This window comes from Falco rusticolus, chromosome 6 (genome assembly GCF_015220075.1).
Source record: "Falco rusticolus isolate bFalRus1 chromosome 6, bFalRus1.pri, whole genome shotgun sequence".
NCBI classification, from domain to species: domain Eukaryota; kingdom Metazoa; phylum Chordata; class Aves; order Falconiformes; family Falconidae; genus Falco; species Falco rusticolus.
Window position 1 is genome coordinate 16,968,124 of NC_051192.1, and position 14,229 is coordinate 16,982,352.

The 14,229-nt window shown below is 68.3% G+C and overlaps 1 protein-coding gene and 3 non-coding genes across 8 annotated transcripts; 2 read left to right on the forward strand and 2 right to left on the reverse strand.

Moving 5' to 3' along the window:
* The first annotated feature begins 876 nt into the window (after positions 1-876).
* Positions 877-9,852, forward strand: MAPRE3 (microtubule associated protein RP/EB family member 3). Of its 5 annotated transcripts, none has more exons than XM_037392755.1 (8): positions 884-1,019; positions 3,321-3,526; positions 6,820-6,947; positions 7,055-7,200; positions 7,315-7,516; positions 8,177-8,328; positions 8,469-8,621; positions 8,884-9,852. In XM_037392755.1, exons 2-8 carry the CDS (start codon positions 3,519-3,521, stop codon positions 8,950-8,952), a joined length of 858 nt encoding a protein of 285 aa, XP_037248652.1. In that variant the 5' UTR covers positions 884-1,019; positions 3,321-3,518; the 3' UTR covers positions 8,953-9,852. The 5 variants fall into 5 exon arrangements, with proteins under 5 accessions (XP_037248653.1, XP_037248657.1, XP_037248652.1 ...); XM_037392757.1 differs by having other exon boundaries at positions 7,315-7,471; XM_037392759.1 differs by having other exon boundaries at positions 7,114-7,200.
* Positions 9,853-10,280: 428 nt separating this feature from the next.
* Positions 10,281-10,444, reverse strand: LOC119150604. Its single transcript, XR_005105146.1, has one exon. It is a non-coding gene; the product is annotated as a U1 spliceosomal RNA (small nuclear RNA).
* A 2,263-nt stretch (positions 10,445-12,707) lies between these two features.
* On the forward strand, positions 12,708-12,871 carry LOC119150616. The gene has a single exon (XR_005105158.1). It is a non-coding gene; the product is annotated as a U1 spliceosomal RNA (small nuclear RNA).
* A 773-nt stretch (positions 12,872-13,644) lies between these two features.
* On the reverse strand, positions 13,645-13,808 carry LOC119150619. Its single transcript, XR_005105161.1, has one exon. It is a non-coding gene; the product is annotated as a U1 spliceosomal RNA (small nuclear RNA).
* Positions 13,809-14,229: the final 421 nt, after the last annotated feature.

The following is a 14,229-nucleotide window of genomic DNA, read 5'->3' on the forward strand; positions in this document are numbered from 1 at the left end:
CTGGGGGGGCCAGCCTGGGGTGAGGTGTGCAGTGGGCTCCACATCGCCCCACTGCCCAGTGTGCATGGCAGTGTGCTCCAGGACTGTCCCTATGGCCACCCTGCATGTATGTCCGTCAGCCCCCGGCACACCAGCCCTCGGGAGGGTGACCCCCCACACCCCCTCAGATTCCCTGAGCGTGGCTGGGTACTGTTGGAGGAGGAGAGCGGCCGCCACGTGTGCAGGGACACAGACTTGGCAGGTCAACCCCAACTCCTGCACATGGGATGCCCCAGGTTGAGCCACTGGCATGTGGCCACCATGGCAGCACCGGAGCCGGTGTGCAGGGGTCCCCGCGGCTGCAGCGCTGGGGACAAGCAGGGCCCAGGAGCCGCAGACCTGCCGGGGGGGCACGAGGAGATGTGGGGGGCACATGGAGCTGACCTAGCCACCATGTGGCCGAGGGCATCTCAGCAGCACCGCTGCAGGCAGCTATGCCAGTTGCACATCACCGCAGCGGGAGGGTGGGGGCACATGCACACACACTGCTGGGGTGCATGAATGCACCCATGGGTGCAGAGAGGGTTTGGGGGTCTGTAGGGTAGGGATGGGGGGTAAGGGGAGAGCTGGGGTGTCCCGGGGCATCCCTGTGGGCTGGGGGGAGGGGAGGCATGGGGACCTCTGGGAGGTCCCGAGGGGTCTCAGAAGGGTCCCAGGGGGGATCCTGGGGAGGTCCCAGAGGGATCCCGGGGGAGTCCCGGCCGTGCAGAAGCCGACGCCCGCCCCTAGGGGGCGCTGTGGGGGAGGCAGGGCCGGTCGCGGCCCACGTTGCCATGGCAGCGGGAGGGGCGTGGCTCCGGCTGTTCCCATGGCGGCGGGGGCGGGGCGGAGCAGGGTCCGGCCCCGCCCACGGGGAGGGGTAGAGGCAGCGGCGGCGGCGCATGCGCGGGCGGCCTGTGAGGTCCTGGCCCGGTCCCGGCGAGCCCGGCGCGGTGCGGAGGGAGCGGAGCGGCGGCCGGAGCGGCCGCGGCCCGAGCACGGTGAGTGCGGGGCGGGGTGGGGCGGGGCGGGGCGGGGCGGGATGGGACCGGACCGGACAGCACCGCACCGGGCCGCCGCCATCGTCTGCATCCCGACACCGGCCGGCGCCGCTGCCCCCGGGACCGGGCGGGGGGGCCCCGTTGGGGCCTCGGGGGATGGAGCGGCGGGGGAGGGTGACACCGGAGGATGTAGCGGCTGGGGCGGGGTCCGTCCGGTGCCTCCAGGGATGGGGCAGCTGTGACAGGCGGGGGGGCCCGGGGACAGAGCGGCCTTGTCCCGTGTGGGGAACGGGACCGCGGCTGGGGACGCGAGGCCCGTGGACCGGGGCGGCCGGGGCCTGCGGTGCTGGTGGCGGAGGGGTCCGGCCTGACTCAGCGGCGGCCGCCCCTGCGCTCCGGCTGCGTCTCCCGTGGGGCCGCGGCCCCGGTACGGCATGGCACAGCACGCCGGGAGCTGTAGTCCTGGCACCGGCGGGGCCGCCCGGCATCGCGCAGCATCGATTACCGGGCATTCCTGCCGGTTACCGGGCATCTTCGGAGCTCAGCTGGGTGCGGGGTGCCCGCCTGTCAGGCAGGGCCAGCGCTGTCCACCCGGTGCCGGTGCAGGGTGATGCTCCCGGAACGGCGGGCAGAGCCCCTGCGGTACCGGCTGGGCCAGAGCAGTCCGGGACAGTGAGGTGGCTGGTGCGGGTGACCTGCCAAAGCGTGACGTGCTCCCTCGTCCCTCGTCCTCATAGCGGCACGGTGGCAGTGGCTCCGGCACGGTGCCACGCCAGGACCAAGCTGGGCACCGGCAGCCCTTTGCGGGCAGGGTGGCAGCCTGAGCGTCTAACAGTGCCCGTGTCGGGATGGGGGGCACGGTGCCCTTCCCGGTGCTCCCCACCAGAGAACACTCAGCCCCGTCTCCTACCAACGACCTCAGCACGTGGGGAAGAGCAGGTCCCCCAAGCCGGGTGCAGGGTGCTTACAGGGTGTGCAGAGTCCGGCCCCCCAGTGCCACCCCAAGACTTTCCCCGTACCCCCAGTGTGACCAGGAGCCAAGGGGTGCCAGATCGGGGCTTCATGGCGATGCTGTGTGCCCATATAGTGGCTCCTTCCCATCACACGTGTGGGGCCACAGTGGGGGACAGCTCTCCCTGGTAATCAGTGTGGGCACGCTGGCATGGCCAGAGAGTGTGGGGCTTCTCAGGGGGCTTGGCTGGCACTGGCAAGGGGCTGCCCAGGCTGGGGGATGCTCTGCTGTGGCACAGACCTGCAGGCGTGGGTGTCCCCTGCCCTGGCTGTGAGGTGCTGACGAGCAGCTCTCCCTCCGCTGGCTCTAACAACCACCCAATTTGAATCATCAAAAGGCACTCGGCATTAATATTTCAGGGATGCTGTGCAGGATAAGGATGCCGGCGCAGGCAAGGGGGGAGCAAGTGCGGTGGGAGGCGCTGCCGGCGGCACCGCGCTCTGCACATGCTCCTGCCGCTGCTATTTCAAGTTATTTAGGTTAGCGAGAGCGGAGCAGGCAGGGGACCCGTGAGGGTGGGCCACCCTGCCCCTGTTCCCCCGCATCGCTGTCAGCCAGGCACCGCAGCCGCACCGAGCACCACTGTTGGGAGCTACGGGCTCCCAGTGCGTGAGTGACTGGTTTTCCTCACCGCGGGCCGGGCCGGGTGCTGCTGCCTGCTAAAGAGCCGGGAAAACAGGGAATGTGCTGGGGGATGGACCCGGCAAAGAGCCAGGTGCTGCCTGCTCCCAGGCAAACCCATCTGCCACATGCAGGCTCCAGCGTGGCGTGGCATGGACAGCACAGCATGGGGATGCTCCCCTCAGGGTAGGGGGAAATGGCACTGGGGGGGCCGTCTGTGATGGCCAGCGGTCGGGGGCAAGTGGCCACCCCTGCCAGCACCTGGGCCACCCTGCCTGCTGCCTGGAGCTGCCTGCCAGCTGCCAGATCAGCTAGGCAGCACCGCAGCAGCTCCCTCCGCACAGCCCCCGCTGAGTTGTCTGCCACCCCCCTCGCCTATTTGTCACTTGAGAAGCCACCCGGGATGGCTCCCAAAATAGAAGCTGCGAGTCGCAGCAGCCCAGCTCGCCCCAGTACGGTGGTGCTACCAGGCTGGCACAGACAGTGAGGGGCCAGCACCGACCCGCAGCTTCAGTGGGCGACACTGCCCATGCGGCTCCCAGGCAGCCACAGCAACGTGCAGTTGGTGCCTGGCCTTGGCAGCTGGTGCTGCCACCACCGCCTTGGTGCTGAGCAAACACGTCCGGTGCGGCCACCGGCCTCATTCTCCTCCCGCTTTGTTTGGCCAGAGCGCGCCGGCCCGGCGAGGGCTGCGGCGTGGGACGCTGGTGCCTGCCGCTGGCTCCCTGGCAGCGGTGGCACGAGGAGCCGGGCTGGACGACCTCTCCGCGCCCCGGCAGCGCCGGCGGGACAGGGCAGAGACACGCGCCTGAGTGTTTTGTTCGCCGTTGGGCCTTGATTAGCAGCTTGGCGGCCGGACAATTAAAATGCAGCGGTAAGCGTCCCTCCTGCCCCGTCAGCACGGCTGGCCGGGCGCCCTGCGCAGGCGGCACGGGGCGGGGGGGCTGCCGCTCGTGGTGGGGGCTGTGCCCCAGACCTCTGCATCCCCCCCCACTGCCGGTGCCTGCAACCTGCCTGCGCGGCAGAGGCACAGCTGGCATCAAGGGCAGGTGGCAGGAGCCGTGCTGCCAAGCGAGCCACTGCTCCCCGGGGACCCAGTGCCTGCAGAGCCAGGCCGCTGCTTGCCCAGCACCAATGCAGCTGTGTGCCGAGCCCTGCACCAGAATGGCTTCTCTCCCACAGCCTGCTGGGAATTGGGGCTAAATTCTTACTTTTATTAGGTTTGGGGTTGAGTTTGTGGGTTTGTTTTTTTGGAAAAGGTGGCAGCAGAGGCAGCATGCAAATCAGCCCAGCTGGAGGCTCCCCGCCTTGGATGCATCCACCACACAGCGTCAGGGCTGGGGCAGGTGGTGGGGCTGGCTCCTGCCCTGGCCGGAGGGCTGGCACAAGCATTGGATTCCCTGTCATTATGCTAGGGTGTGCTCGGCGCTGTGGTGAAGGGCTTTGAAGACCAGCATGGCATTTCAGAGACTGGAAATGAGCTGGGTGGCACAGTGCGCCCCAGCAAGCATCCCTGCGTGGTGCTGGCACCTCCAGCTCGATGCTGGTCACTTGGGGCTGGGACATGCAGGTGCTCAGTGGTGCCGCATGCTGGAGCAGGGTCAGGGTTCTCCCTGCCGGGCTTGCACATGTGGCAGCATGTGCAGGAGTCGGGGTGCAGCTGGCGGCAGCATGCTGGGGAGTGGCTGGCATGGTGACACCTGAATTCATCCTGCTGTGAAACCTGTCCCTGCGGCTGCCAGCACAGGCCTTGGCTTGCTTTGGCAAAGGGGAAGCCATGGCTGTACTGAGGCGCAGGGCACCAATACCGGCAGCCTGCTGGGAAGCGCAGTGGAAATCCTGGGTGGCCAGGGGGTGCGTTGCCTGCCTATGGGGGCTGTTCCCTCCTGCTTGACCCCAGCCCTTTGTTTGCTGGGTTCCGTACCGGGGTGAGATGATGATGAGGAAGGTGCTGGGTTCAGCCCTTGGTTGGGAGCAGCTGAGGTTTCTGCTGGGGTTGCACCCTGCTAGTGCTGGCGCTGGAATGGCATTGGACCACACGGGGTGTGCTCCCAGGCTCTGCACTGCCTTGCCTGCCTGGGGAGCATCCCCAGTGGGGAGCTGCCTTCTCAACCCCCCCCAGCAAGGTTCCTGCAGACCCCACCACACAGGGCATCCTGGTGAGCCCCATGCGTTCCTACATCCCCTCTGCTTCTCAAGGGTCTGGGGCATGCCAGCCACCCCCGTGCCCCTATCCCGGCCCCGGCTAGGTTTGGAGGGGACTGCACCCCAGGGCTGGGGCAGTTTCCCTGCTGCGATGGCTACAGCTGTGTTGGAGCTGCCCCAAAGCACAGGCAGGGTGCTGGGAGAGCTGTGGGCTGCTGCGTTGGGTCCGGGCACTGTGCACCCCCCAGCTTGAGTGGGGCCAGCCCCAGCCTCACGGCTCACTGTGGTGGCCACGGTGCTGGCACCCAGTCCAGCCCTGCTCAAGCTCTGCCCTGTGCACAGGGTGCTGGCAGCTGCTCCTGGCTATTTCGGGAAAGGATGGTGATGGGGGGCGGTGGGGGGTGGTGGGGGTGGTGTCAGCCAGCCACTGGCTCCTTGCCGGGACGGGCAGGCAGCCCTCTGCCCTGCAGCACACACAGCCCCCCCGCCTGCCGATCCCCTGCCCACTCCAACAGTGGACAAGCGCCATTGCCTTACCGGCTGCACCGCAGTGCGCGTGGCTCTGGCTCTGTGCCGCGCATGACTCAGCTCAGCGCTGCTGGAGGAGGGGGGACCCCTGCCTGCACCCCAGGCAGCATTAGGCTGTTTGAACAGACACTGCAGCCAGTGTGATGGGTGGCTTTGGTCCTCACTGGCTGCCGGGGAGTGAGAGGGTGCCCACCACACTGTGCTGGGGGCTGACGGCAGCCGCAGGGGCCTCTTTTCCAGCTGCTCCAGCGGCTAAAAATACCAACACCCCCAGCTGCGTGCCACGGCCCCGTGTGGGGTGGGATGGGACAGGATGCTGGGGGTCCTGGCCTGGCGCGAGGGACGAGCCAGCTCAGCTGCCGGTAGCAGTTCAACCAGCCAGGCTGTGTGGGGGTGCTGGGGCCAGCATCACCGGTGCTGAGTCACGGCGCTACCAAGGCCGCGAGTTGGGGATGCGCAGCCACCGGCACCAGCACTGCACAGCCCCCCTGCCATTGCACCCATGGCTCCAGTCTGCTGGCAACAGGGGGTCCTGCGTGGTGGGGTCCTCCCCAGGCCCAGGGTGCAGGCATGGTGCAGGCAACTGCCCCCCCTCGCCAGTCCCACACAGCACCTTGGGCTGCTGCAGCAGGAGAGCGGGGCTGGGGGGGTGAGGGGGGGCGGCCCCCAGCTGGCAGCTGGGCCAGAGGCCCGCAACCCCCCCTCTCCAGGGAGAGCGGATTAATGCGTTGTCGGCTGCTGAGGCGTGGGGGGAGCGGGGCTGGAGACCCCCGCTCGTAGGGAGGGGGCAGTGGGACAGGGACCCTGCCCTCGCACTGGGGGCGGTCCCTGCTCTAAAGTGTTTGGCAGGAGCCGGTGGGATGCTGTCTCAGTGGCCCCCAGCTCTGCAGCACAGGTCCTTGGTGCTCTGCCATGCCAGGGCAGTGGCTGTGGGGTCTCCATTCCTGCGGTGCCCGGGCAGAGCCCTCTGCCATCTGGGAGCGGGTTTGTGGCCGTGCTGGCAGATGTTGACCCTCTAAGCCCTGCTCTAATGGACCCCAATCCTGGCCCCGGCAGATTAGGCAGCCACTGAGGGCTGGAAGGGGGGGGCCATAAGCTGCTTATGGGCCGGCACTAGCCCCTGGCCCCCAGCCTCGTGCACAGGGAAGGAGCTGTACCCTCAGTGGTGCCCACATCCCCCCACGACCCCTTGCCTGTGAGCTGCATCTTGTGCCACATCTGTGTCCTGTGGTGGGTTCTGCTGCCAGTGGCTTGGGGCATGGGTGGACCTGGCTGGGTGGGACACCACAGGGCTGGCCAGGGACCCTTGTGCCCCCACCCCTGCCATACCGGGGGGTACAGCTGGGGTGAGGGGGTCCGGTGGGCTGTACCATGGCAGCCTGGCCCTGGTGTCCCCGGGTGGGACGGGTGCCCTGAGTCCTGCCAGCACGGAGCAGAGCAGGGCTGGGGGCGCAGTGGGGTGCCGGTGCTGGTGTGACGCCTGTCTCTCGGCAGCTGGGGCATGGCTGTCAATGTGTACTCGACGTCGGTGACCAGCGAGAACCTGAGCCGCCATGACATGCTCGCCTGGGTCAACGACTCCCTCCAGCTCAACTACACCAAGATCGAGCAGCTCTGCTCAGGTGGGGCGCGGGTCCCAGCGGGGTGGACAGACACGGGGAGGGGGGGACAACAGTGGCAGGGTGCTGCTGGCCCCCCTCACTGATGCCATGGTGTGGGACCGGCACAGGGGCTGCCTACTGCCAGTTCATGGACATGCTGTTTCCCGGCTGCGTCCACCTGCGGAAGGTGAAGTTCCAGGCCAAGCTAGAGCACGAGTACATCCACAACTTCAAGGTGCTGCAGGCCGCCTTCAAGAAGATGGGAGTGGACAAAGTAGGTCCGGGGGGGGGGGGGGGGGCAGGCTGTGGCATAGCTGTGGCTGTGGCATGGCTGTGGCTGTGCCCATGCTGAGGGCAACCCCACCAGCCCTTGCCTGTCCCCCCCCAGATCATCGCAGTGGAGAGGCTGGTGAAGGGCAAGTTCCAGGACAACTTTGAGTTCATCCAGTGGTTTAAGAAGTTCTTTGATGCCAACTACGATGGGAAGGAGTACAACCCGCTGCTGGCGCGGCAGGGCCAGGACGTCGCGCCCCCCCCAAACCCAGGTGATCACATCTTCAACAAACCCAAGAAACCCATTGGCACTGCAGGTAATGTCCGGGTCCCCCCCGGCAAGCGCTGACCCCTGCCCTCCTGCTCCCCACGTCGCTCTGCCCGCAGCCAGGCGTGTCCCCCTCCCGCACCCCTGCCACTGCCTGTGCCCAGCTCTGCTGCCTGCCTGCCTGCAACCGGGTCTGCAGGGACACCTGGGTCGGAGGGGACGGCAGAGGGACCTGCGAGGAGCCAGGCAGGGCTCAGTGCCTCCATCTTCTTGCTCACTCCAGGCTTGAGGGTGGTTTGTCCCTCTCAAGTTCCCCCATCCCATGGCTGCCATCCCCCGGTGGTGCCCAATTGCTGCGGGGCTACCAGGCTGCTCCTGGCTGCAGGTGATGCTCTATGGGGATCACAGGCTCCCTGTGCTGGCCCCACAGGAGCATCTCAAGGGCCAGACACCCCCCCACCCCCTGGTCCCTGGCAAACTCCAGCCAGGCCACGAGCACCCCTCAAGGGGGCTGAGGGTGAGATCTGCCAGGGGAAACTGAGGCATGGGGGGAGGCTGAAGGCAGGACAGCTCGGAGTCATGGCTCAGCCCCAAGTGCTCTGCCTGCTGCTGTTGCCCTGCCACCCAGCATGATGCAGAGGGGGGGTGTCCCTGCTGGCAGTCCCCCGGGGCCGGCATTAACCTGTTGGTCACCGTCTCTGCTGTCAAGTCCCTCAGAGGACCTCTCCCACCGGCCCCAAGAACACGTCAAACCCAGCCCGCCTCACCAACGTCCCCAGCAGCATCCTCCGGAAAAACTCTCCTGCCACCCGCAACGGGGGCACTGAGGCTGATGCGCAGATCCTGGAGCTCAACCAGCAGGTAGGCAGGGCCCCTGCCCGCTGCTGCCTGCACCCAACTGCCTTCAGGGCTGGGGGACACCCCGGCGTGGGAGGGAGGGGGTGGTGCTGAGCCCCCTCTGGGCGCGGGCTGAAGGCTTTCTGGACGCCCCCATCCCACAGCTAATGGACCTGAAGCTGACGGTGGACGGGCTGGAGAAGGAGCGGGATTTCTACTTCAGCAAACTGCGGGACATCGAGCTGATCTGCCAGGAACATGAGAACGAGAACAGCCCCATCATCACTGGCATCGTCAGTGTCCTCTACGCCACAGAGGTGAGGGCCGGGCACCATTACCCACCCCTGTCACCAGGATCCCCAGTCCCTCATCCTGCTCTCTGGGTTTCCCTGGGACCAGACCCCATGGCTGCTCCCGGCCTCATTTGCAGTGTGACTGGGGCAGGGGGGTTTGGGATTTGCTGGAGCCCTTGCACCATGCCGGGGGGCGGTGGTGGGGCTGAGGCAGGAGCTGGCTGCAAGCAGGAGCACCTACACAACACAACCCCCGGACTGATGGCCCCCCGTGCCCCCCTGCCAGGAGGGCTTTGCCCCACCAGAGGATGACGAGCTGGAAGAGCAACACCCAGAGGACCAGGATGAGTACTAGCCCCGGCACGCTCCCACGCCACCCCGCGCCGTTCCCCCACCATAGACATTTTGAGGTCTGAGCCTGTGCGCCTCGCCCTGCACTGTCCACATGCCATCACGGTCTCCAGCAGCTGAGCCCGCGGCCTCACTGGTGGGAGGCCACCGTCTCCATAATAAATAGATGTCCATCCAGCGAGGAGCACGGCTGTACCTATGCCGGCAGGTGGGGACGGGCTCTGGCCGCCGTGCCCGGCCCTCGCCACCCCCACCCCGTATTTATTTCCGTTGACCCCTCCGATGTGAGTGCTGCAGCCGCCCCGGTGTCCCTGCCTGCCCCGTTGTGTGAGAGCGAGAGGGAGAGAACCGAGTCCTCAGGGTGTTTTCCCCGGGGTGGAGTGCGCTCGTGCGCTGCCTGTGCTGCCTGCACCCTGCCAGCCCGGGGGGGCAGGTGGGCTGGAGCCAGCGGCCGCGGGACCACTGCCCGGGGGTCGGTGCCTGCCCGGCAGCCTGCGGGGGGGGGGGGGGGGGGGAGGGGGGAGGGGGGGGGGGATGCGGCTCGGACGAGGGAGGTTGTTGCTTCAGGTTCCTGGGAGGGTGGAAAAGAAACCCCAGTCCGGCTGACGACGTGGCCGCCTGCCTGCTCGGGTGGGTGCAGGCAGCGGTGGGGGGCACCTGGCCCCCGCGGGCCAGAAGACGGTCTGACCCCCCCCCGCGGCGTGGGGACGGCGCCGTCCCTCTCCCCGCTGCGGAGCCCCCTTGCCCGTGGCCACTGAGGACCCCCCCCGGGGCGCTGGGGTGGGTTTGCTGCCCGCCCTGGCCATCGTCTCCCCGTTGCATTGCTTGTCTGGTCCGTCACTCCGGTTGCAAAGCCTGCATCTGTGTTAAGTTTTATTTAAAATAAACTCGTGTGGTAAAACGCTGTGCTGCGGTTCTGGGGCCGGGCTGCGGGAGGAGCGCGGCTGGGGGCGGGGCACAACCGGGCTGTGGGCTGAAGAATAACACGGAGTGGGCGGACGCCCGGGTGCCCCCTGCTGCGGGGGGGTCTCCTGGGCCAGGCCTCCAATGCTGCAGACCTGGCTTGGGGCTGTGGGGCTGGCCGTGGGTGGGGTGAAGCGGCCGGGGGTGGCGGCTAGGCTGTGTTTGGTTTGTTCCTTGTACGTTAAGAGCGCAAAGACCCCCACTAGCTCTGCAACACCAAACCCACGCGCCCCGCGACCCGCACTGGGGCAGAGCACTGCGTAGCGGAGGGACTGCTCGGGTAGCGCCGCACGCGGGTACTGCATGAGCTACAGAAGCACTGCGCTCGTTTTTCACTAATACTGTAACTCTGTCTTTGAACTACCGAGCCAGGGGAGAGCGCGAACGCAGTCCCCCACTACCACAAATTATGCAGTCGAGTTTCCCGCATTTGGGGAAATCGCAGGGGTCAGCACACCCGGAGTGCAGGGGATGAGCCTCGCCCTGGGAAAACCACCTGCCTGATCATGGTGTCTCCCCTGCCAGGTAAGTATGAATACGCACCCCGCAACACAACACCGCACAACAACGCACGCGCACCCACAACGCGGCCACCGCGGAACACGCGCGCGGAACACGCCCCGACACGCGCCCCGCGCCTGCCCGATGCCGCGCGCCCGCACGACGCCGCGGACGCCCGTGGCCGCCGCCGGCCCCGACCGGGAACGGGCCCACAGGAGCCCGCGCGGCGCCTCATCTGCATGGGCACGCCCACGCCCCGACCGCCCCGCCCCGGCCGCGGAAGGACGCTCCTGCCGGGGCCGGGGCCGGGGCCGGGCCGCGGGGCACCGCCGCCGGTAACGTCCGGTCCCACCGCCTGCCGCGGGCGCCTCCGCCGGGCCGGCTCCAGCCGCCGCCGCCTCTCGCCACAGACACCCCCCGCCCCCTTCACGGCGGCCCGACCGGCCCCGCGGCCCCTGGGACACCGGCACCTCCCGGTGCTGCGTGGGGCCGGAGCCGCAGCGGGGCCAGCAGCGGGAGGGGACCCGTGGGGCAGCGCCAGGGCCTGTGGCCGGGACCGTGGGGGCGCCCGGGGGTGCTCGAGGGGGCCGGGGCTGTTTCGGGGACACGGGCTGTGCTCCGCAGCCGGCTGAGCCCGCAGAGGGGAAGGCGGGAGCTGCAGCCCCAGTTTGGGCAGAGGCCACGGAGCCCTGGCCACGGCGCTGGGCTCCAGTAGCTGGGCCGGATCCCACTGGGCGGTACTGGCTCGTGCTGGGCTCTGCCAGGGCTCCACACAACAGCACCTACACAGTCTGTGACGACAGCGCATGCAGCCCAGGGACCCCAGTGCCAGGACCGTGGGGTCTGGGCGCTGACAGCGGCACGGCAAGAGCAGGTGCCCGTGGAGGGGACAAGCACGTGGTGCCCTGAAAGCCTCTGTGCCCTCCACGGTGAAGGCAAGGGGCCAGTCAACACCCGCAGTCACAGTGCCCCACACCCGCCAGCTCCAGCACCCCGTGCGCCCTTGTGCTCCCTCAGCAAACGCAAACCCACCCCCTCGCCCCCCTCCCGGTGTCTGGGTGCTGCTGGTTGTGCTCCTAAACCTCGTCCTACCACGGGAACTGCTGGGGCTCTCGGGGTTTATCCCGGCTGCCTCTGGATCAAAACTGTCCCTGCTTGTGCTTCACACACTCACCGGCCGGTTACATGTCACCAAACAACATGGCAAATGCCCCACACGTGCTACTTCCCCTGCCCGCACAAGCCATCCCCCCGCATGGAGCACTGGCTGGGGCAGGACCTGCCGCCGAGGCCCTGCCATGGTGGGGGTGCTGCTGGTGCTGCCGGTCCAGCTTCACGGACACAGTGACACGAACTTTGGTGCCCACAGACCGGAGCAGCTGCTCAATGGGCTGGGGCCGGCGGGACAACAGCACATGCTGTGCACATGCAGAGCCCAGGCCAAGGACAGAAGTGGCTCCTCATAAAATTTGAGGTCAACATCAGATACTGCTTGAGGCACCAGGAGAAAATCTTTGGGTCGGTGGGAGCGGCCCCCAGGCATGGGGGGTAGATGAGGAACTGCTTGGGACAGCACCAGGCGTAGCTGGGCATATTGACCGCAGTGGCAGTGCACGAGAGGGCTCGGCTGACGCTGCCTTGAAGCCAACGGGTACGCGGCACCGCCTGCCCCGGGGCTGGCGGAAAGAGAGGGGCAGGCAGCAGGGCTGGGACTGACGGCTGCGAAGGCTCATACAGCCCAGCGGCCGGGATGGGCGATGGGGTGGCGGGGCCCAGCGCTGGAAGCCCCCGCGCTCCCAGAGCACCTGCGGCCCTTCCACCGGCTGCCCGGCCCTCGGAGGCTCTGGCCGGCCGAGCCCCGCGCAGCACCGGGCGGTGCCGGTGTCCCAGGGGCCGCGGGAAGGGGGCGGGGGGTGTCTGTGGCGAGAGGCGGCGGCGGCTGGAGCCGGCCCGGCGGAGGCGCCCGCGGCAGGCGGTGGGACCGGACGTTACCGGCGGCGGTGCCCCGCGGCCCGGCCCCGGCCCCGGCCCCGGCAGGAGCGTCCTCCCGCGGCTGGGGCGGGGCGGTCGGGGCGTGGGCGTGCCCATGCAGATGAGGCGCCGCGCGGGCTCCTGTGGGCCCGTTCCCGGTCGGGGTCGGCGGCGGCCACGGGCGTCCGCGGCGTCATGCGGGCGCGTGGCGTCGGGCAGGCGCGGGGCGCGTGTCGCGGCATGTTCCGCGCGCGTGTTCCGCGGTGGCCGCGTTGTGGGTGCGCGTGCGTTGTTGTGCGGTGTTGTGTTGCGGGGTGCGTGTTCATACTTACCTGGCAGGGGAGACACCATGATCAGGCAGGTGGTTTTCCCAGGGCGAGGCTCATCCCCTGCACTCCGGGTGTGCTGACCCCTGCGATTTCCCCAAATGCGGGAAACTCGACTGCATAATTTGTGGTAGTGGGGGACTGCGTTCGCGCTCTCCCCTGGCTCGGTGGTTGAAGAGCAGATGAACCAGCCCGGGCAGCGCCTCCAGCCCTGCTGCAAGCACGGTTGGGTGCGGTCGTTACCTGCGCACAACCCCGGGGCTGCCAGCAGAGGGCAAACTTCGCACGCGCCAAACGACAGTGGCCCGGCCCTAGTCACGCGATCGTCATTTTCAATCGCCGTTCGTGCGCGCCTGGGCTCCCGTTTAACTGCACAGCGCTCGTCTTCCTACGCCCTCGCGTGCTCTCGGGGGGGCGCCCTCTGTGAGGAGGGGGCATTGCTCGGGGGAGGGTCTCGAGTTGCCCGAGGACAGTTCACGCGGCTGAAGCCACTTTCCGTGCGCGCTCGTCCGCTTCCCAGCGAGCTGACCTGGTGATGGGCAGCGGCGCGATGGCGTCGGCACCTCCCCGGGGCCGTGGGTGGCCGTTTGCAGGGGCTGACGGCTGAACATCCTGCGGGGTTTAAAGCCCTTCTCGTCCGTCATTGCAGCCCCTCGCACGTTTCGTCAAAGGAAAATCCTGCACCAGCTCCCGCGGCGCCTCAGGGCCCCGCGGACGGATAATGCAGAGCCGGGTGGAGCGAACCCGACCCGGTGCGCGCGAGGCGACTTCCGGGCGGGGGGTGGGATGGGGTGCTGCCGGGCCGGGATCTGGCGCCCGCGCGAAACGTCCCCAGCAAGACCGACGAGCGACTGAAAGCGAGCCCACGAAGAGCAGTACAGGGCTATCTGCGAAACTACTGTGAAAGCGCAGGATCTGTTATTAACCGTGCGAGCCAGGGGAGAGCGCGAACGCAGTCCCCCACTACCACAAATTATGCAGTCGAGTTTCCCGCATTTGGGGAAATCGCAGGGGTCAGCACACCCGGAGTGCAGGGGATGAGCCTCGCCCTGGGAAAACCACCTGCCTGATCATGGTGTCTCCCCTGCCAGGTAAGTATGAACACACACCCCGCAACACAACACCGCACAACAACGCACGCGCACCCACAACGCGGTCACCGCGGAACACGCGCGCGGAACACGCCCCGACACGCGCCCCGCGCCTGCCCGACGCCGCGCGCCCGGCACGACGCCGCGGACGCCCGTGGCCGCCGCCGGCCCCGACCGGGAACGGGCCCCCAGGAGCCCGCGCGGCGCCTCATCTGCATGGGCACGCCCACGCCCCGCCCGCACCGCCTCCCACGACGACCCGCCCCGATGGGCTTGGCCAGCCGGCCGCAGTTTGAGTGTTCCCGCCCCGCAGGTCCCGCCCTTCCCTCCGCCTCGCACCACTCGCTCCTGGGCCGTGCCATTCCCGGGGCCAGGAGGGCGGCGGAGACCGCGACTGGTGGCTCGGAGAAAGGGGGAAGTTACGGGGCG

Bases quoted from the DNA above. Each gene is read 5' to 3' on its own strand.
- MAPRE3 (XM_037392755.1), top strand. The intron at 7,201-7,314 runs GTAGGTCCGGGG...GTCCCCCCCCAG, and splicing joins AGAAGATGGGAGTGGACAAA to ATCATCGCAGTGGAGAGGCT. The intron at 8,329-8,468 runs GTAGGCAGGGCC...CCCATCCCACAG, and splicing joins TCCTGGAGCTCAACCAGCAG to CTAATGGACCTGAAGCTGAC.